General features: G+C 43.2%; 1 protein-coding gene across 3 annotated transcripts in view; it reads right to left on the bottom strand.

Annotated features, from left to right (window-relative positions):
- LOC126354240 (sialin-like) overlaps nt 1-23,671 on the bottom strand; it is a 516,792-nt gene that overhangs the window by 474,710 nt on the left and 18,411 nt on the right. For all 3 annotated transcript variants that reach the window (XM_050003739.1, XM_050003738.1, XM_050003740.1), the window contains 3 exons: nt 19,030-19,195; nt 8,473-8,678; nt 2,520-2,753 (listed from right to left, as the gene is read on the bottom strand). In XM_050003739.1, the coding sequence (XP_049859696.1) occupies nt 2,520-2,753; nt 8,473-8,678; nt 19,030-19,114 (525 nt within the window). In that variant the 5' untranslated portion in view covers nt 19,115-19,195. The remainder of the gene's footprint in view (nt 1-2,519; nt 2,754-8,472; nt 8,679-19,029; nt 19,196-23,671) is intronic.

The raw sequence follows: 23,671 nt of genomic DNA, 5'->3' as shown, positions 1-23,671 counted from the left end.
GGAACGCCGACTTCGTGCCAGGCTTCACCTACCGACATCGCTACCTCTCTTCAATGCAGCACTCCGTGAAGAATGAGCTGCCATTCCCCAAGCACCTGATTGAACAAATGCCTGCGAGAGTGGAAGCTGTCATCAAGGCTAAGTTTGGAACAACACCATACTGATTTCAAGCAACACCGATGGGAGGCGCCACGAACTTGTCAGTCATTTTCAGCCAGATGTCCCGATACTTTTGATCACATAGTGTACATCACGTCTACCAATTTCCGACACATTCAGATAATTCCTTCGTGTTTCTTTTATTTTTTAATTAAGTGTAAAATCGAAATTCGAAGTTTGCACTCACCATTATTAGTATGCCACTGAACATTACGATTATGACCTCAAACCTGCAGAATATCGCTGTGCGATCGTGTAAAACATGGTAATATTGTTTCTTCCGTCATTTCTGTATACTTCCATAAGTCAGTCTCTCTCCCTCTCCCCCTCTCTCTCCCTCTCTCTTTTTTTTAAAAAAAAGAAAAGAAAAAACCTGTAAATGTGCAAGCTTTTCCCTGACGGTGCTGGCGGTGTTGTTCTCTGGGAGGGCAGTCAAATGGTTCAAATGGCTCTGAGCACTATGGTACTCAACTGCTATGGTCATTAGTCCCCTAGAACTTAGAACTACTTAAAAACTAACCTAAGGACATCACACACACCCATGCCCGAAGCAGGATTCGAACCTGCGATCGTAGCAGTCGCACGGTTCCGGACTGCGCGCCTAGAACCGCGAGACCACCGCGGCCGGGTGGCAGTCAGATAACAAGGCTCTCACACGAACGAGTGACAAGTGTTCCGGTGTTAAATATGGCTTGTAATTTCTAAAATTCCTTGTCGTTTTCGAGACACCTAATTTTCATGTTATTTTATTCTCGAACAGTTGGCTGAGGAATTTGGAAATTGATATATGCTGCACCACAACCACATTTTCTTTTCATTTTTCAGTTTATCTTCATGTTTAATTGTAGTTAGGTATTTGTTACCATTATTGCCCATTTCATTGCGTTAAAGAAAAAACATTGATAACGAAACTGCGGTAAAGTGTATGGTAGGAAATGAGAAAATTAGTGTGTTTTAAAAGGCGACAAGCCCTTTTTACTCATTACCTTTCTTTGTTGTGAGAGGTATGAGTGCTGAAAAGATAAAAATGAGTAGGGTTTGTCTGGCTGTGGGACCTTCTGGCGTGAAGTAGAGACGTATTTGGTAAAAGAAAGAGAGTGGCTCTGTTCAACGCTAGAACATTAAAGGGGGAAAATGCTACATTGCTACTAAACCATCCTAAGGTTTACTATTCCACAATTTATTCACAGAAAGTCATAATTTGTAGTTTATGCTTCAGTTAATCACAATTATTAAATCTCCAATGGTATGTTGTATACCAAATTAAGTACAAAATGTGCTGTTTTATACCCTACTGCAATCTTTGATTTTACAAGGGTTCAGTAATCGAGGGTTAATGTGTCACTGGAGATGATGCTATCTTTAATGAAAAAATATTGAAAACAGTTCCATCTGAGAACTCGCTGACTGCAGATATTACTTTATTCGTCTCCGGGTTTATTACAGTTTTCTGCTGCACAGATTAGTGACACTTTCCAATTATTTTTTTTTTCTTACTGTATGTGTTAGCAACGACGAAAATGATATTTCTGTTGTGTGTCTGGCGTATGTTTCACGTGTTTATGTGTGAATGCAGAGTTTTTATTACCAGATTACTACTACAACTAATTTAAATTTAATTAGGCAACTCTTACAATTTTAGCACGTAATACCGAAGTAAAATAGTTAAAATTCATTCATTCATTCAATCATTCGGATATAAGAAAGACTTAAAAGATGATGCTAACAGAAAAAAGAAGATGATGACAAAATGTAGGAGCAGTGTGGAAGCTCACAGATGAAGGCCATAATGCATCTAAAAGTCTAGACAAGACCTTCAACGGCGGATGATTGTATTGTATATATTGTACGTGAACCGGGGACCTAGAAACGAACGAGAGGCTCCGTCCCCGCCGCAGCCGCAGTGGTCCACAACCCCACGACGACTACCGCAGTCCACTTCACCCCTCCGCCACCCCACGCCGAACCCAGGGTTATTGTGTTGTTCGGCCCCCGGTGGACCCCCCAGGGAACGTCTCACACCAGACGAGTGTCACCCCTATGTTTGCGTGGTAGAGTAATGGTGATGTACGCGTACGTGGAGAACTTGTTTGCGCAGCAATCGCCGACGTAGCGTAACTGAGGCAGAATAAGAGGAACCAGCCAGCATTCGCCGAGGCAGACGGAAAACCGCCTAAAAACTTATCCACAGACTGGCCGGTTCACCGACGCTCCTTCCCGCCCGGAAAGCCGTACGTTAGAGCGCACGGCCAACCGGGCGGGCCCTGATGGACCGATACTTCCAACTTACTCCAGTGAGGCAGGTTTGCGCTGCTGTCGTTGCCGGTGCGTTCGTGGCACCGCGCTTGACGCTGACTTACCTCGACGAGCCCCTCGAGGATTCTCATGGCGAAGAAGAAGTACTCGTTGACCCAGGCGGTGAAGGGGCTGACCACGGTGAGGATGGCGGGCACGAGCGCGCCCAGGCCGAACACCAGCTTGCCGCCGAAGCGCTCGGCGAGCAGCCCGCCCGGCACCTGGCCCACCGTGTAGCCGTAGAAGAAGCCCGCCAGCATCATCCCCTGCATCTCCTCGTCCCACACGAACGAGCCGTCCTGCAACACGGTGCGCACCGACCAGTCGCTATAGCGGTCCGCCAGACATTTGCTGACAGTCACTCTCCTAGACTCCGCCATCAGCCACGTTTCTGGTTAAGCCCTCTTAGCTAGTGCTCTTTTCATAGACAGTGTCTATCATCCAAGTTTACCACTCCTTCAGAATGCTTTGGCTGAAGACGATCTTGATCACATCCAACTCACTATTGTCAGCTTCCAACACTCCAATGAATGTGAAGGGACGGCATGCAGCTCTGAACATGATGCAGAAGGTGGCTGAGTTGCACGACATGGAACTTCAATGAAGCTTCTTTAGATACTAACGTAGTGAGTCGTTTACCTCTGCAATACATATTTATTCCACGAGCCACTGCACAGTGAATGACAGGGACTACATCCTACCAACATTATTGGTCTTCTTCCCTACTCCACTCTCGTACTGAGCGAGGGAAAGTGACTGTCCATACGCGTCTGTTCGTAATATCTCTTTATATTCGATGAATTATTCTGATACAATTCTACCCTTGAATGACGTTTACAAAATTTCTATCTTCATACTCGCAGAATCCATGCGCAAAATAGTTTCATTCAATAGCTTTGCCATGAGTGCATAATTATTCTTTGTAGTACTCTCTCTGGTGGTGGTTAGAGGAAAAAAGCTTCCGAGATGGTCCTCGTGCCGATTAGCCTGAGTTTTTGTTTTGAAGAACTATAATCTGATTATTGAGATTTATGACAGAAGATAACTGATACGAACTGTAAGATTAAAAGGGAAACATATATATTGCTCCTTCATACAACGGTGTGTATTTGACAATTGAGAATTAATGACATTCATCGAAATATTGTGTGGTTGTTAATATGAAGGGAACTTCCGAAAGGCTTGATACGAACCTGCATTTAATAATCCAAGAGCTCCATTACTTCTTCGGAAGGTTAAACTTCATCAAAGCCAAATATCCGCTTGATCTGAGGTTTCCCGACTGATTATACAACGCTCCCAAAATTACGAGACATTTTATTTGTACAGATTAGCAGACTGCCGCAAAGCACGAGCCTGCAGAGAAGAAGAATCATCCCCTGATTTCATTCTAACAAGTAAAATTTCTGAATCATTTTGAGTGACTGTGTTTCCTATCATGAATGACTGATTGCTTTAACGAATTTATAATCTCGTAGGTCGGAGGAAAAATTACACACTCTTACCGCTACTATCCAATTCATGTGTTCCTAACGTGAGATATACGTTGTTGGCATCATAACAAAAACCTAAAATGTTTACCGAATGTCGAACCGAACGTCTTCACCTTAGTATATATTATTTTTTATTTATCATATAGTTATTTTATATAGGCCTCCATCTCCTTGTGGCCCATCTATCATAAATCGCCTTCTTCGGCGTTATTTCCTGTCTAAAATAATGCTCTTCTCGTGACGTTTATCTTTCTGATAACGATAGTAATGACGTATTAAATAGTCCGTTGAGGGTTCTGCTTGTACGAGTGAAACACAAATACGAGGTAGTGCTCAAACGTAATGACTCCGAATTTTTCGTGTGGAAGCTCGTTAAGTTTTTAAAGGGTCTACATCTTCATTCGTCGTGCTTGTTTGTTTATTTCTCAACATAGCCACTCCGGCGACGAACACCTTTCTCCCATCGAGAGACCAGTTTACTGATACGATCAGTATTGAATGTTTCTTGTTTTGTAAATAAAACTGCCTTTTCCTGCAGCTAGTTACTTATTTTATCCCATGCGCGTTTCGCCTTCTCCTGGTCTAAGGCATCATCAGTGGGATCTATAACGGTACAGTTTTGTTTTTACACTCCTGGAAATGGAAAAAAAAAAACATTGACACCGATGTGTCAGACCCACCATACTTGCTCCGGACACTGCGAGAGGGCTGTACAAGCAATGATCACACGCACGGCACAGCGGACACACCAGGAACCGCGGTGTTGGCCGTCGAATGGCGCTAGCTGCGCAGCATTTGTGCACCGCCGCCGTCAGTGTCAGCCAGTTTGCCGTGGCATACGGAGCTCCATCGCAGTCGTTAACACTGGTAGCATGCCTCGACAGCGTGGACGTGAACCGAATCTGCAGTTGACGGACTTTGAGCGAGGGCGTATAGTGGGCATGCGGGAGGCCGGGTGGACGTACCGCCGAATTGCTCAACACGTGGGGCGTGAGGTCTCCACAGTACATCGATGTTGTCACCAGTGGTCGGCGGAAGGTGCACGTGCCCGTCGACCTGGGACCGGACCGCAGCGACGCACGGATGCACGCCAAGACCGTAGGATCCTACGCAGTGCCACTTCCCAGCAAATTAGGGACACTGTTGCTCCTGGGGTATCGGCGAGGACCATTCGCAACCGTCTCCATGAAGCTGGGCTACGGTCCCGCACACCGTTAGGCCGTCTTCCGCTCACGCCCCAACATCGTGCAGCCCGCCTCCAGTGGTGTCGCGACAGGCGTGAATGGAGGGACGAATGGAGACGTGTCGTCTTCAGCGATGAGAGTCGCTTCTGCCTTGGTGCCAATGATGGTCGTATGCGTGTTTGGCGCCGTGCAGGTGAGCGCCACAATCAGGACTGCATACGACCGAGGCACACAGGGCCAACACCCGGCATCATGGTGTGGGGAGCGATCTCCTACACTGGCCGTACACCTCTGGTGATCGTCGAGGGGACACTGAATAGTGCACGGTACATCCAAACCGTCATCGAACCCATCGTTCTACCATTCCTAGACCGGCAAGGGAACTTGCTGTTCCAACAGGACAACGCACGTCCGCATGTATCACGTGCCACTCAACGTGCTCTAGAAGGTGTAAGTCAACTACCCTGGCCAGCAAGATCTCCGGATCTGTCCCCCATTGAGCATCTTTGGGACTGGATGAAGCGTCGTCTCACGCGGTCTGCACGTCCAGCACGAACGCTGGTGCAACTGAGGCGCCAGGTGGAAATGGCATGGCAAGCCGTTCCACAGGACTACATCCAGCATCTCTACGATCGTCTCCATGGGAGAATAGCAGCCTGCATTGCTGCGAAAGGTGGCTATACACTGTACTAGTGCCGACATTGTGCATGCTCTGTTGCTGTGTCTATGTGCCTGTGGTTCTGTCAGTGTGATCATGTGATGTATCTGACCCCAGGAATGTGTCAATAAAGTTTCCCCTTCCTGGGACAATGAATTCACGGTGTTCTTATTTCAATTTCCAGGAATGTATTTACAAAACAAGTATTTATATGCTTGCTGCGGAGGATGGCCACACAAACAAACTGTTGCACTTCGTTGATGGTGCCACAACTTCACCTTTTCTTGCATCGCTTCATCTTTATCAACGTGAAGTCCTCGAAGGTGTTCATTAAGTTGTAGAAACAGATGAAAACCTGATGGGGCCGAAGTAGGGACTGCATGGAAGATAATCGATGACAGTAAACCCAAGGTGTCGGATTGTTGCAAATGTCGCAGTGTTCATGTGTGTTCTGGCGTTATCATGCTAAAGCAGAGGCAGCTACATGTGTGGACGAACTCTACGAATTCGAAACTCGGTTTATCCACACTGTTTCTTCACACACCGACTTGTTACATTACACACTATAAAGTTACACGCAAGCGGCAGAGGGCTGCATGTATGAAGAAACGAAGAATAAAGATGCGGAATGTTAACAACATTTGTTTCATTTACAAAGCTGTAAGAGTTTTCTTACGAAAAATTGGCAGGCATTACGTTCTAGCATGGCTTCGTAATAAAAAGCTAAATACATATCTTCTTTTCCTGAAAACTGAAAAACACTTTTTGCCGTTAAATTACCGATGAGCAGCTAAGTCTTTTTCTTTTCAGTCACTGACTGCTTTAATAATATACATTACTGCCCCGCGTGAAATAAGACCTCCCTAGTAAACAAAAACCTACAGTTTGAACGACGAAGTTATTCACACTTATCAAAGAAACGGAACTTCGAGAAGAGCGTTACTACCCTCGTTGTTTGAACTGAATTTTTTTCACAGGGCATACCTTATTTTTTTGTCTGTATGTGAAGGATAAAATCAGGAACTACTGTGGATATTTTGATACGGTATTAACGAACAGATAGATTCATAAGGAAGGTTTGTGTACGTGCGTAATCTATTACCGCTACACCACACAATTCGTAGACACTTAGTGTAACCTGTTCGAAGCCGGGGCGGATCGCTGTCAATACATATTAACAAAATAAAAACAGCGAATAAACAGAAAAAGACTTAGCTCATCAAGAATTGAGCTGCAAGAAGTCATTTTGTATTCAAGAAAACTTTTACGACAGTCGTTCAATAACTAATACTTCACTTTTTTTCTCAGAACATACTTACTGTTAAGAGTCGGAATTTGGTGAGAATATCTATCAACATCTCTTGTACATGTCCTATTTTTCTACGTAGTCTCCATCAGGTTCTATGGCCGTACGTCAACGATGTGGAAGAGTATGTATTCCCTGCTGGTAAAAGCACAAAGTGGTGCACCCAGCTTTCATCCCCGTAACGATCCGTGACAGAAAGTTCTCTCCATCGGTCTCAAAACATTCCAACAATTCAGACGAAATTACCTTTCTTTGAATCTTGTGGTCCGCTGTGAGCATTCGTGGAACCCACAGTGAGCACCTCTTTGAATATCCGAGAGTCTAGATCATTGCAGACGCACTTCCAATGCTGACCAGTAACTGCAGAGCCAATTGTCGAGTTGTGATGCGCCGGTCGGCACGAATAATGGCATCCGCACGGTTCAGCACGTCTGGAGCAATGGCTGTGACAGGACGTCCCGAGCGTGGCTGATCATGGAGCTCTGTTTGTGCATCTCCTGAGGCTGTAATTTTCTTTACCCATCACCCAACTGTACTCCTATAAACTGCAGCATCGCTGTAGACTGCACACCCAAACCACGGTTTCTTTTGCTGTCCGCAATAATTCAAAAACAGCACGCTGCTTTTAACGTGAGTCGTATGTCGAAGCTATTTTGACGCTGTACTACGGCTCTGCCATCTGCCAGAACGGTTCGAAACTTCTCCGGCGCACAGAATCATGTGACCAACAAGGCATGTGGGGCATTACTTACTGAACGACACTCGTAAATCTCGCGAGTGTTTTCTTTTATAGTAAGATATTTACTTTGGTTTTCATTATTTATGAAGCGACCGTGGACTATTTCACATCTTGTTTATACTGCCGATTCCACTATTTTATTTGAATACACTGCTGCTGCCAGAGTTTCAAAATCAAAGGATAAAGAAATGCGACCGTCGTGACTTCAAATAAAAAATAGCCCCTAAAGCAAAGTGACTTATTTCAAACAAATGCATCTCATTTCTAAGCCTCGTGAGATGCACGACATGACAGTGAGTTACCGCAAATAATATTCATATACATGCAATTAACAAAATGCCTAAAATCTGCTACAAGAGTTGAGCTATAGGTTCAACACCTCTCCCCTTGCATTGGGCCGGGATGGTTTCTTTGAAAGGGCGCGGCCGATTTCCTTCCCCACCCATGACTCAATCCGAGCTTGCTCTCCGCCTCTAAGGACCTCCATGTCAATGGGGCGTTACACTCAATCCTCCATCCTTCCTCGTACCGAGCCCTTGAGGTCAACCCAAACGTACTGCTTGCATGGTTCAGGTTGGTATGCTTCTCAAATGAGCGTGCCTGGACACCCCTGCTGGCAGGGGAGCCAAGGAACTCACCTCTCGGTAGACCACGTCGGCGCCGCCTGCTGGCGGGCAGGTGTCCTCACCATACGTGGCGTTGTCGCTGCTGGAGCTGCTGCTGGAGATGGCCGTGTTGTTCACCATGGACACGATGGCCACCGACAGGTTGACTCGCAGCGAGTACAGGATGGCGATTCCGCTCATACCCAGCGCCACCAGGATGTACCGAGCCTTGATCTTATCTGAAATACCAAATGCGCCGAGCGTTGCGTAAGCGAGGAAAAGTATCCTTCAGTAACGAAACGCATTTACGTGTGTATTTCAAATTATCTACTCGAATGCATGTCTATAAACTGCGTAAAGAAATAATAGGGGCATTTCATAGCATTTGTATTTTTTGTGCAACCCTGAAACTCTCATAATAATGCATTTCTGAATATTACAAAATCAGATGGGAGTCCCATTACAAACTGTAATGAGTCTCCCATACTATTTATAGTCAAGTTGTATCGCTAGCCCAAAAGGACATCTGCGACTTATTACACCAGTTCTTTTATTACTGCTCTACTCATTCCTTAAGAAGTGTTATGAGTCACTCTGTACATCTCACATAAAGGATATTTCATTATACGACTCTGATTCGAATTACTCAAGCTCACCAGGACATCTCACATGATGATTTTAATTCGTTTTTGCAGGATATAAGCCCTAGTTATATCTGTATGGCGATGCAACATAGTAAGTCCACAATAATAAAAAAAGTTGTCAGAGGTCAACAATATGTGTTTATGTGTGTTCCAAATTTTGTTCCGGTGCATATAAGACTAATATTCAGAAAGTTACATGGTTCGATGAATTTTTTACTTAGGATGACATCCCTATGAGTACATATCGAAACACATCAATGAAGGACATCTTGTAAGTGATAATATCGAAAACCACTCAGGTTTATCGATCTATCGTCAGGACTTACTAATATCTGTTTCAGGAACGTGTCATGTGTCGTGCTTGGATGGCTCAGTAGGTAGAGCATTTGCCCATGGAAGGCAAAGGTCTAGATTAGAGTCGCAATCCAGCACAAGGTTTTAATCCATCAGAAAGCTTCATAAGAAACCGCTTCATATTAAAGGTGACAAGATAGAATTAAACAATTGTCGTCCAGTTTCTTTACTGATATATTTTTCCAAAATATACGAAAAATTAATGTACTCAAGAGTACTTTCACACTGCAGTGGAAACAATTTACTTAACATAGTTTGGATTCCAGGAGGGCTGCTCGACTGAGAATGCTATTTTAACATTCACTCATCAAATAGTAAAAGCCGAAAATAACAAAATGTTTCCAGTTCCTATGTTTGTGATTTTTTCAAGGTGTTTGATTGTTTAGATCATGTTACTATCTTAGAAAAACTGAAGTTTTATGGAATTAACAGCTTTACACATAGCTGGTTAGAATTGTACTTAGCAAACACAATGTAATAAGTTGTACTGAATAATTAATACAATGTTGGAAGGGTAGAGTGGAGAGAAATCACAAAGGGGGGCCCACAGGGTTCAATTTTTGGTCCACTCCTATATATACATTTGAATCACCTATCACTTTACATTCAATAAGGAGATCTGATACTTTTTGCTGACAATACTAGTCCTATAATAAATCTCATTAGAGAGATGTAACAGAGAAGCTGGTAAATGACACATTCTGAAGAATTATGAAATGGTGCTCAGAAAATGGACTCTCCCTGAAGTTAAAAAAAAAAAAGAAAAAGAAACACAGTATTCAGTCCTTTACAAGAAATAGGGTCATACCAACAATTTTTGTGGCACAAGAGCAGGAGTCAGTAATTAGGGTCCAATGATCCAAATTTTTAGGTTTCTTTGATGAATACTTGAAGAAGCATATCACTGAGTTCCTCAAGCAATTAAGCTCAGCTACTTTTGCTCTTCGTTTAACTACTAATCTTGGAAACAAACGTATCAACCTGCTGACTTACTTTCCATACTTCCACTCAGTAATGTTTTATGGAATAATATGTGGTGTTCATCCACAGACATCATGTAGTCACCTCTTCAAGGAACTAGGTATTTATATCGCGCCATCACAATACATATATTCGCTAATGAATTTTGTCTTAAATAGTCTGTCACAATTTGAGGAGAGCAGTGATATCCATGTCTAGAATGCGAGGGAAAAATTACCTACCTTATACATTATTAAAGCTGTCAGTGGCTCAGAAAGGAGTTCAATATGCAGCAACAAAAATATTTAATCATTTTCCCAATAACACAAAATGTCTGGCAGGTAGTAAAGCAACCCCTTCTATTTCATTGACGAATTTCTACTTAATAACTGACAACAAGTTTGGTACTTTGTTTTTAAGTTGTCTGCCTCAGACAGAAATAAAACAATTTGTTCGTTAATGTTAACACTAAGCACATATACTTATCCTATAAACTGATCTATTTCATATCATTTTTTTTATAAAAGAATTGTTCAAATGACCTATTAAACATGTAACTAATTAACATATCAGAGTGAAAAACTCATTCTGAAATTAGCTGAGTCTTCATGTAGATCCAACATGACTAAAGGAAGATGTGTCACTTTGGCAAAAATGAAATAAACTAGATTCTTCCAATAGATACCACTAAACAGATTATCTCCTTGTTTGGGTGTCTGCCTGGTTAACATAGTATTTTAGCCAACATGTGTCTCTACAGTTATGGATATGGTCATGTCCATTTTGGAACTTCATATCATTTAGAACTAAAAGTGGAGTATTAGCTACATGCTTAGGAAGTCATTTTTAGCATGCGTGTTTTGTAACAATTTAGACATGGAAATATCATTGGAGCACTTAGTATGAGAGTCCAAATCAAGTGTTAGGCATCACTTTCTACAGGTGTGTGTGTGTGTGTGTGTGTGTGTGTGTGTGTGTGTGTGTGTGTGTGTGTGTGTGTGTGTGCCAAAATAACAATGCAGTAACTGACCTAAGTATTGTATTCTTGCGTTATTGACCTATTTTTCAGATATTTTAGGTGGAAGTAACATTGTCACACTTAACAAGCATTAAAGAACAATCTAGATGCAGAAAATATTTAATTTGTGGATTTATTGTGTCTTCCACGAAGTTTGGTACAGAGATCGAACTATGGACATTCACAAGCTTTGTTAAACCTGTAAGTTTATGACATGTTTTACATGTAAAAATTCTACAGGTTACACCTGTTAAGCTGTTTTTCGGAAATACTTTTGAACATGAGGCAAAACTTTTATCGGTCAGAGATTTTTGAGCACAGCCAAGACAACTGTTCTGAGGCAACAGTGCGATTTTTTTATTTTAATGGACACCCAAATACCACACTCTGATTGGCAGGCGATGGGAGATAGGGAAGAGAATGGGAGGGAGAGGGTGGGTACAGTTTGTTACATGATGATGATGGCATCATTGATAAGGGTGATGTGGCTTGCCACATATTAGATAAGGGGAACTCTCTCAACTAACACATGGCGTAGGGTACATGATAAGCATATGATGACCTTCAGCAGACAGTTGAAGGTCAAAGTGAGTGAGTTTCGAAGTAGATTTACTACTCCTATCACTTGTTAATTATATGATTGGTAAACGCGATTTCGTAAGACGTACTTATCTGCAACTAAGTGCCATCCCATAAAACTAACTACAACCATAAAAACCCATGAGTGGCCCAATCAAAGTAATTTATAAATAAGCCGATCTTGTAAGATTTAAACTAGGCCCTTGATAAGTTCCAAACCACTCTCACATTTTTAATAGGTTTATCACATTCAAGCTTGTGTGAACCACACACATCGTACGAGGAAACACAGAAGTTATGCCTGTATTGGAGTTTTGCAGTATAGCTGTACTGAAAATGCAATTTCCTCTAGCTGAAAGCACATTTGTGATTTCGTATCTTACAAAAACAACCAGTTTTATTTGCAGGAGATATCAAAAATGGAGTCCAAAATTATATTCATTTCATTACTGCAATACCATTTCAAATTTCTGCGTGATATTCGTACCTGTTATGTGTCTTTATGATCATAACATCCTTTCCTACAAAATCGCATGAGGAGGGACACAGTTTTCATGGAGGATGTCTAAGGGCTTCCCAGAAAATCTTCTGGAGGGTAGTGACAGCAACAGGCGAGCCAGTTCTGGGAAACTGGTGATGATATATATCTGACTGAAAGGACCCGCTCACCGGTTGACTTAACGCATCACGGTGGCACTACTAACTCACCGGATGTGAACACTTCGCAAAAATTAAAGCGCGCTATCAAGTCCAAACGCCCAGACATTTTGACAAACTGCGCCATTATGTTGTTTCCAAGGCTGTTCCGAGTGTGTTTCAGAAGTTTTGGTGGGAAGCCCTTACACATCGTCCACACAGTCCCGCTCTTTTTCCATGCAATTGCCATATTTTTGAAGGCATGAAGAAAGAGAGTAATGTGCTTCGATATGCTTTGGACGAAAAAGTGCCCATCTAGGGTACAAACATAGCTCAGTAATCAAATACAAACATTTTTGAATGAAGGCATTGGATATTAACAGTTGCTACAATTTCTTCTGAAGAAATTAAGAGTTTACATACCTTTTTCCCACAAGCTTCGTCTTCATTTGACAGCCCCTTGTATATATAGAGCACCACACTTCTTCACTGCCGCACTTTCACTTCATGTTCCTCTTGAGTAACACAAAACACACTTTTTTATGACTTTGTGAATTTTTTAATTCTCAGTTGGTGGTGTGTGTCTCGGAAAATGAGACCATGTTTTCGCCTGAAGTCACATAGTGGTGGTACTCGCTGTTGGTCACCCACGATCAGAGTACTTAGGTAGCTGTGCACTCTCTAACAACTACTGTGCAATATTGGTCCTGAAGTCGATGCAGCGGGTTTTCTTCTTCCCACTGATATTGTGATTCACAATGAAGGGGTTGAAAATAAACATATCAACAAGATACAAAATATCCTTCTACATACCATCACTGGGCGACGTGTGACTGAGAGGAGAGGCGTTATCTGGTCTTGCACACGTAGGCTACTCATCCGGCTTTTCACTTTGTTTACTAAAATCAGCTACCACGTGACACACATGGCCTGTGCTTCCTATTGTGCCTTTATATAGTGAAGTGTGGATTTGTGAGCCTCAGTTCGCCCCACGATGAAAAGCCAGCAATAACTTAACGCTACTATTTCTCGTCATCTGATGAGATTGGGTCAATTCAATCAATTTACCAACGCTCAGTCCTCAAGACATATTATACAAGTAAGTATCTCTCTCATGGGAAGTCCTCCGATTTTAAATGCGCTTGACTCTGGGACAACTTTCGGCTTAACATTAGAAAATTTGTACACTTCCTTTTTTCATAAGAAAGCAAAATTTTCATCTTTTGCAATAAGGAATTCCTTTCTAAAAATCTCACTTCACCAAAAAATTCGAACTCATAATCTGTTACCCCACCTTATTTTTCCTACTTTTCTTTCCATAGTTAATGCCTTTGGGACAATTACTGAGAAGTAAAGTGATATCATTCTGCAAGTATTTTTTTGTTGCTCATTAACTCCACAGTACTCATACTTATGATGCAAAACGTATGGTTGTTCTGATGGGAGATAGGATGTGAATGCCTTTATCTAACTAGGACCAATACTACATGAGCAGGCGTCAAAGACCAACACTACGCTAATGAGCCGTTGTGTTCCTCTACCACTGGCATCACTTGGATATGGTGTGGAGGGGCACAGGGTGGCCCGTTGTCATACCTTGGCACCGTTATGCCTTCATTCAGGTAGCTCCTCAGTTGGCCTCATCAGGCTGAGTGTACAAAGTTCCAATCCTCAACCAAGGAAAAATCTCCAACAGTACCAGCAACGGACCACAGGTACCCTCCATGGTAGGCAGACATGAGGTCTCTTCACCTCACCCTAGTGCCATGTAGGGTTCCAACCCACTGTCACTTGGGTCACGTAAGGAGACGAGCGTAGAAGGTCCCAGCAAATTTGTGCTCTTGTTGTTCATCAGCTATGACAGTGATGCTTGTATAGAACCAGTTGATAGAAGAGGAAAGTCAAACATCAATAAGCGGGTACTGGAACACACATTGCGACCACAGCACAGGATGACTGCCATCTTGTTTGGATAGCTGTAACCCACAGAGTTGCTTTGTGTACAGTGTCAGCTTGACGTTGGAGCACGGCAGCAGGTGTGGACATGTCTACTTCGAAGGTTTGCAACCATCTGCTGAGGGCTGTACTTGTGGGACGCATCGTACTGTGTCGGTTTCCACTGACCAAAAACCACCAATATCTCAAACTGCACTGGACGCCGTCAGTGGCGTACTGAATGGAGAAGTGTAGTGTTTTCGGAGGAGTCCCGCTTCCGTCTGTCCTACAACAATGGCCCTGTACATGTTGGACATCACCTTGGTGAACACAGTCGGACAGACTGCATTGTTGAGTGGTATAGCGGCCGAAGGTCTAATATGATGTTTTGGATCGCCATTAGCTGTAACTTGCGATCCCACGTCCTACGTATCGAGGACAGTATGCATAGCAACAGCTACATCAGGAAGGTTTTAGACCCTGAGCCACTTCCCCTCCTGCAGGTATCTCCACATTCCACATTTTAGATGGAAAATGTCCATCCACATATGGCGAGGAATATGCAAGCCTTGTTCGAAGAACGAGGTACCGCTTTTATCCTAACCTACTCGTTTGCCTGGCACCTCACCCATGGAACATGTTTGGTGTATGGTCGGTCACCAGCTTGCTTGTTCTGGTCCTGCAGTAACCACCGTCGGTGCTTTGTGGACGCTCCCACAAATCGTGTGGCAATGTGTTCCCCATAGCTTAACCAGGCCCTCTTTGATTCCATGCCATGGAGTCTTAGTATCTCTGATAACAGCACATGCCAGCTTCACAGTATACTAGATTTGCACGGTCAAAGCGCGTATACACTGATTTGACAGAACATTAATAACACCTACCTAATACCCTGTACGTCCACCTTTGGCATGGATAACAGTGGCGACGCATATTGGCATGGAAGCAATGAGGGCTTAGTAGGTCGCTGGAGGGAGTTGGCACCACGTCTTCAAACACAAGTCACCTAATTCCTGTAAATTCCGGGGAGGGGTGGGCGATGAGCTCTGACACAACATTCAATCACATCCCAGATGTGTTCGATCGGGTTCAGATCTGGCCAGATGGGGAGCCAGCACAATAACTGGAACTCTCCATTGTGTTCCTCGAAACACTACACCACACTCCTGGCCTTGGGCATAGTGCATTGTCTTGTTGAAAATTTCCACTGCCATCGGGGAACAGGATCGTCATGAAGGGGCTTACGTGGTCTGCAACCAGTGTATGATACTCCTTGCCTTGCACGAGCTCCACTGGACCGATGGATGCCCACGTGAATGTTCCCCAGAGCGTAATGCAGCCGCCGCCAGCTTGTCTCCGTTACATAGCATAGGGGTCCGGGAGCTGTTCCCCTGGAAGACGACGGACTCACGCCTCACATCGGCAGCGACCAGTGCCGATGGTCACGTGCCAAGTTCAGTCGTAGTTGCCGATGTCGTGGTGTTAACATTGGCACATGTATGGGACGTCGCCTGCAGAGGCCCTCATTAGAAATGTTCGGTGCACTGTGTGCTCAGACGTACTTGTACTCTACCCAGTATTAAAGTCTGATGTCAGTTCCGCCACATTCGCCGCCTCTCCTGTTGTATCAGTCTGCCCAGCCTTCGACATCCTACATCTGTAATGAGGCGCCTCAGACCAACGCAGACAGATCTCGCACCTTCTACACACAGACAGCACGCTCAATAATACTACATACAGAGTGCGTGTGTCTGACTAGCAGTCATTCCTCGCCAGGTGAGCTGCTGTCGCCTGGACGGGTTTATATCGATAGTAGGTCTGTAGTCATAATATTCTGGCAGCTCAGTGTATAGTTTTGAGCCGCGCGGAGTGGCCGCGCGGTTTAAGGCGCCATGTCACGGATTGCGTGGCCCCTCCTGACAGAGGTTCGAGTCCTCCCTCGGGCATTTGTGTGTGTGTGTGTGTGTGTGTGTGTGTGTGTGTGTGTGTGTGTGTGTGTGTTGTTCTTAGCATAAGTTACTTTAAGTTACTTAAGTAGTGCGTAAGTCTAAGGACCGATGACCTCAGCAGTTTGGTCCCTTAGGAATTAACACACATTTATAGGTCTAAAATTCCGGTCGTTTGTATAAATTTCATTATAATCACATGTTTTAGTCTTAGTGTTACCGTTTTCGCAAACAGTTGTGTAAAAACGATTATGTATACTGCCATACACGTATATACCATCGTTTGTAGGGTGTTTCTTAAAGTCTGTTCAGATGAAGTAAAAATTTCCACAACGTGCCTCTAGTATGTAAATTCGTGTGTCGTGATTGGCTATACTACCAGAAAGGCTTTACGATTCCTTCGCGCACAATGGCACCTTTCCTTTGAAAAGTGTGATTTTTTTGTGTTTAAATGTATCACGTAAGTGTCGTTGACTGTAATGTGTGTTCAAAAATGGTTCAAATGGCTCTGAGCACTATGGGGCTTAACATCTGAGGTCATCAGTCGCCTAGAACTTAGAACTACTTGAACCTAACTAACCTAAGGGCATCACACACACCCATGCCCGAGGCAGGATTCGAACCTGCGACCGTAGCGGTTAGATTAGATTAGATTAATACTTGTTCCATAGATTATGAATACGAAACTTCGTAATGATGTGGAACGTGTCAGGTTAATAAAAGATGTCTGTACAAGACACTACATTACATAAAATATTGCATGACACTAATGTTTAAGTTAGTTTTCTTTTTTTCGTTTTTTTTCCTCCCTTACTTTATATCTAAAAATTCAGCCAATGAGTAGGAGTTGCCATCTAGAAATTCTTTTAATTTATTTTTAAATGTTGGTTGACTATCTGTCAGGCTTTTGATGCTGTTTGGTAGGTGACCAAAGACCTTTGTGGCAGCATACTTCACCCCTTTCTGTGCCAAAGTCAGATTTAACCCTGCATATTGAAGATCATCCTGTCTCTTGGTGTTATAGCTATGCACACTGCTATTACTTTTGAACTGGGCTGGATTATTAACAACAAATTTCATAAGTGAATATATATACTGTGAGGTTACTGTGAGGATCCCTAGATCCTTAAATAGATGTCTGCAAGATGACCGTGGGTGGGCTCCAGCAATTATTCTGATTACACGTTTTTGAGCAATTAATACTTTTCTACTCAACGATGAATTACCCCAGAATGTGATGCCATACGAAAGCAGTGAATGAAAGTAGGCATAGTAAGCTAATTTACTGAGATTCTCATCACCAAAATTTCCAATAACCCTAATAGCTGAACTCAGACGTTTCAGCAGACCATCAATGTGTTGCTTCCCTTTTAACCTCTCATCAATGGACACACCTAAAAATTTTGAAAATTCCACCTTAGCTACAGACTTCTACTCAAAGTCTATATTTATTACTGGAGTTATGCCATTTACTGTACGGAACTGTATATACTGTGTTTTATCAAAATTTAAAAAGAGTCCGTTTGCTGAGAACAGGTTTCACCCTCTTCCTTCTCTCATCGTCATCTAATATCAGGATGACGCTGCACTGCACACACACACACACACACACACACACACACACACACACACACACACACACACACGCGGTTCCAGTGCTGGAGCGCGTAGAACGACTCGGCCACAGGGGCCGGCTGTATGCGTGTGTGTGTGTGTGTGTGTGTGTGTGTGTGTGTGTGTGTAAGGGCCGGCTGTATGCGTGTGTGTTGTGTGTGTGTGTGTGTGTGTGTGTGTGTGTGTGTGTGTGTGTGTGTGTGTCTGTGTGTGTATGTGTGTGTGTGTGTGTGTGTGTGCAGTGCAGTGTCATCCCGATGTTGGATGATGGTGAGAGAAGGAAGAGGGTGAAACCCGGTACCGGCACATAGCCTCCTCATTCCTCTCGAATAGCACCAAGGAGGCCACCGAAATTAACGTCCACATATGACGGACGGATCATAATCAACTGTGTCACATGCCCTCGTTCCATTAGTCACCGCAAAGACGTTTGGGACTGAATCCAGGACATTGGCGCAAAGACTGCTGATCAGCGACTCTGCAGTACCATCCCTCCTGCCAAGAGCTCCTGACGTACCCAGGCGCTTATCCATCCAAGTAGTGGCCATGCCCAACATCTCTTAACTCGATGATAAGACGAAAACAGGTATATTCAACGAAGCAGGGCCATTGGTTAGTGTGCATTTGAAAATGGGCATGTGTCCCGACACAAGAAAGAATTTTGAAGACGTAAAATGCAGTCGCTGACAACTTTCAGTCACCACAAATGAAGTTATACCTTGCAACCACAGCATGTTCCTTATTTAAAAACCTAGCAGCTGTCTGACCATGTTTAGAACGCTGCCTGTAACACTCACAATGTGTCCGCCAAGCCGGCATTCAATTTTTCAACATAACCAGACGCACACAATCTTCCCCTCGTAATTGAAATAAAAATTTAAGTTGTTGTTCCACTCCAACTTACCTGTAGTGTCAATGAGATCCAGCTCGGCTTCTGTCAGGCATCCGTGGCCTTTCTCTTCATTTCCTGGTTCCCTTGCCGCTCCCATCTTTCAGGTTGAGTAGCGAAGTACAGCAGGCCGCTCTTCAAACGGTTGCAGTCGGTGGCACGAAAGCACAGTGGCTACGGCCTTCAACAAAAGACAGCAGTCTTATTTTTAATATCAAACGCCAAGCTGCCCTCCGCATCCACACTCACGCAGATACTGTGTGAGACAGACCCCCGTGCCGTCACGGCCCGTCCAGTTTTATACCCACAACACTTTCGAAACTATGGACCGCGCTGTGACTGTTTCGTAATCGAACAAATGCATTCCTGATCCTCTGGACACAAAAGACGATTTAAGTCCACCGCCTCATCATACAATTAGCAATACCGACTGGGCCAAGATAAACGGATCAAAAGTGATTTACAACAGCTTTATGCGGGATTTAGCGGTACTATCTGAGCGATGAAGCGCGGGAAGGCGGCGTTTGTACGATGAAAAATTCACACCCACGATTTTGCTATCGCGAAAGTATTCCTTGCAAGATAGCAACGCCGCTACTAACGTCATCAAGATACGCTACCGACAAGAAAAATCACAGTTTGCCCTTTCGAATTGTGATTTAAATCCTGAAACTGTTGTCTGTGCAACACCAGACTACGTATTAAAAGGCCGAACACCAATTTTTTTAAACGCCTAAGTCTTTAAATAGGCATAACCTCTTTCAATTGTGACTTACAACAGTCACAGCTGTGTAGAAAGAGTCATAAATCTGAGGCAGTACATAATAATAATAATAATAATAATAATTATTATTATTATTATTATTATTCTGTGCACACTGGTACCGTTTCCATCAAACCAGTGGCCCCTAAGATGATTTAAGGAGACATAAAACGGGATGACAGCACAAATGTTTGAGTTCCTTCTATCCACGACAAAAATACGGAGCATTAGAACAATCACCTCGCTAATCAAGTCTGGTGCAAGAGAAGGATTTACTTATTTCTGTCACACACAATGACTAAAAATGCTCCTGTTAAAGAAGTAAATGCCATATTTTTGGCATTTGTTTCTGACAAAGGCTAGCCTTTATCAAACTAAAGATGGCGCAATCCACAAATGACCAACTGTTTTACGTATGGACGAAGTAGACATATTTGCAGTACGTAACAGAATCAGTGCAACGCAACACAATCAGTTCCAAACTACGCTGCAGACACACAGCCGACAACTTAGAGGACTCGCCTTGCATACGTACGATTTGACATTCTTGTTGGTTTGTTTCACTGTGGTAATGCCGACCTGTTACGTGATATAAAGAAAACCAAATCATATCTTTTTATTCCAATTTGCTGTATAACCTAGACCACAAGATAATTGTGAATATTCTTACGTTCGCTATGCTTGCTATTTTCTCTTAATATGTCGACTGCCGTTGGGTTTTGCGTCAAGTTATCTTTGATGCTGTGACAACTACTTGTCTTGCCATCCGTGATAAGGTCTAGGCTGTAAATATGCATACTATTGTATTCCTTAGCTTACTGGGTGGCATTTTACTTTAAATGAAGATTATTACTCATAAATACTAGGCGGTTCTTCATCTAAAAGAATTTTATAAATATTATATATAAAAAATACAAAAAACAGACCAGCTTTTACTCAACGGAGCTTTTGATTGTACACTATTTCTGATCTTTTTAATGAATTTACATGTTCCCTTGTATATCTGTGGAGTTTTATACCTAACAAATATGTAGACATGGTTTTAGTCTATGTACTGGATGTACACAAAGATTTGATTTAACGCTACTACATTCATTTTTAAGCTCAAGCGTTATTATGATTACCCTAACTTCCTGTAAGATTGCTTTGTACACCCTTATATACGAAATGTATATTCTTTTATTATGCAGGGGCCTGCAGACGGCAAAATAAAATGCCGAAACTGGTTGCTTTCAGAATAAAATGAAATATCGTAAATTATACGGCTGTAGGTGAGGTTTATTGACATTGAAAAGTACTTACCAGCCGATGACCCCTGGCCTTGTTGGACCAATAGAGATTAATTTAGGTGCGCCCTATCGAAAGGACACATGAAATTTAGAGTTAAAAAATTTTTCTTTGTAACGGGAAACAACCAATGCCTTCTGTTGACACTGGGCTGACTCCACGTACACAGTGTGAAAACGAAGTTGCAAATGTCTGGAGAAACACTTGAGCAAATGACGGCTCTGAGGAGGTACACACGGCATAAAGAATGCAATTGTAACTTCCCTGGCGGATCCTGACGATACCCTTGTCTTTTATAATGTTAAACCCCAATCATCCTTTTTTAGCACCTTTCCGTAGTTCTTCGCTAAATTTTGGGGAGAGTGAACTATTCTGCCACCCGCTTCAGAGAAACTTCCGGAAAATTTTTAAACAACATAGTTGTATGGAGATAAACAGATTTAAGTTCATGCAGAAAGCCAACCATGCATAATTACCAACCGTGCACAGACAGGGTGACGACTCCAGTGAGCGACTAGATGGGTATAAAGCTCTGTTTATTTATGTAACTTCGACTAATTGCTTGTAGGTTACGTACATGATTACTTAATATTATTATATCTCTACAGTGTAAATTGCCTTGAAGATGACCCCATCGCAGGCTGAAACCGATTGGCGGCAAAATAAATAATGCAATTGTAACTGTCATTTTGGATAAACGCAACACAGAAAGCCTTCCTCGAACGCTATATTGATCAATACAGACGTTCCACACCTTATTATTCTCGTGGCTGATGTCTGTGGAGGAAACGGAGCGAGTTGCGCAATGTCATGACACTGTACGCCCATTGACAAGGACGGTGGTTCAACTCTTCGTCTGGACGTCCAGATTTAGTTTTAGTTTGGGTCCTTAAATTGCTCAAGACGAGTTCTGGACGGTGGCTAGTGACCTCGTTGTGGACGGGACGTTAAACTCTAGTATTCCTTTCTTCTGAAATGAAGAGCAAATGATATCTGAAAACCTTTCACAACATACTGCGTTTACAGCCTCTTGTCCTTCATGCAAGCTAACCTGTTTCGTAAACACTGAGTGTTGTTTTCAGTCACATGGGCTGTTACTGGCGTAGGGCGTCGCCGGCATTTTAATCATTGCCAAAGATGTTATCTCCACTAAAACATCCCAGTTCGTCAAAAGCAGTTCCACAATTACAGTCTACCGATCGTACTTCGTTACATTCTATTCTGCTACCAGTTCGGCCACATCCTTCTGTACTATAATAGGTGAATAAACGGTTTTTATTAGTAACAGTCGAACAGAAAAGTTCCATTTCGCTCTTAGAATGTTATTTCTGATTCACTGTCCCAAAGGCACCAAATCGGTCGACATCTACTCGCCAACCACTGCATAGCGCTTAGGGGGAACTTCGTACCAATGTTGAAGATCTGCTGTCGTGTTCCGTTCGCGTATTGTGTTAGGGGAAAAAAAGAGACTATCCACTTGATTCAGTTCGCGCTCGAAGCTTTATTTTCTTATTCCAATGATCACTATGCTATTACAATGAAATTAATACCCCAAGCTGCATACAGGTGTTGATATAAGTCAACCGGGACAGTTGAAAATGTGTGCCCCGACAGGAACTCGAACCCGGGATCTCCTGCTTTTATCTATCCATCTTTTTTTATGTCATTTTGTTCGATATTATTCGTTGAGTTTGTTCGAGGCGGACGTCCGATGACACCCATGTAGGTTCTTCGCTGATCCATTCACCCAGTTTTTTTGTCACAGAGTGTAGCTAACTCTCTGACCGAACACGCTGAGTTACCGTGCCGGCATCCATCTAAGCCACCGAGGACACAGAGGATTGTGCGACTGCAGGGACATAACTCTGGCACGCTCCCCGTGAGACCCACATTCGCAACTTATTGTCCCGCACTATATTCATAGTGTCCCTTCCCATTATACTCATTACTCACGGCTTTGTCGCCGATTCCCGTAAGAGTTCGTCACTGTTTGTGCATCCGCACAGAAAAAGATGGTCAAATAGCCAGTGAGCCTTAACTCGGTGGCTCAGATGGATAGAGCGTCTGTCATGTAAGCAAGAGATCCCGGGTTAGAGTCCCGGTCGGGGCACACATTTTCAACTATCCCCGTTGCCTTATATCAACGCCTGTATCCAGCTGTGGGTATTCATTTCATTGTAATTTCATTCTAACGAGCTGCATGGTCACAGATGGTATCTTCATATATAATATCACTATTCTAGATGTACAATAGCGACAGCTCAGACTTCCTCGAATACGGATTCTCTAAATTCCATGAGAACAATATCATCTTTCTGTCAAACATTCCCAATTAAGACACAGAGGAGTTAAAGGCATTATCTGTCACTGAGCATTGATTTATATTAATGGGGCAAGCTGAAAATTTGTGCAGGACCGGGATTCGAACACGGAACGGCTGCATACTAGGCAGATGCGTGAACCACTACGCCATCCGGACGCAGTGGTCGCCAGAAACGCTCGGTCTACCCTAGCATGCCTCTCGTCAAACCGAAATTCTTGTACTTTTTCCATTGTCGAATGCTGTTTCCAGATCTGTAAATCCTGTGAAGGTGCTGTAATTTATCT

This window comes from Schistocerca gregaria, chromosome 3 (genome assembly GCF_023897955.1).
Source record: "Schistocerca gregaria isolate iqSchGreg1 chromosome 3, iqSchGreg1.2, whole genome shotgun sequence".
NCBI lineage: Eukaryota > Metazoa > Arthropoda > Insecta > Orthoptera > Acrididae > Schistocerca > Schistocerca gregaria.
Note: the sequence above shows the minus strand (reverse complement) of the source record. Positions and strands in the feature narration are given on the sequence as shown.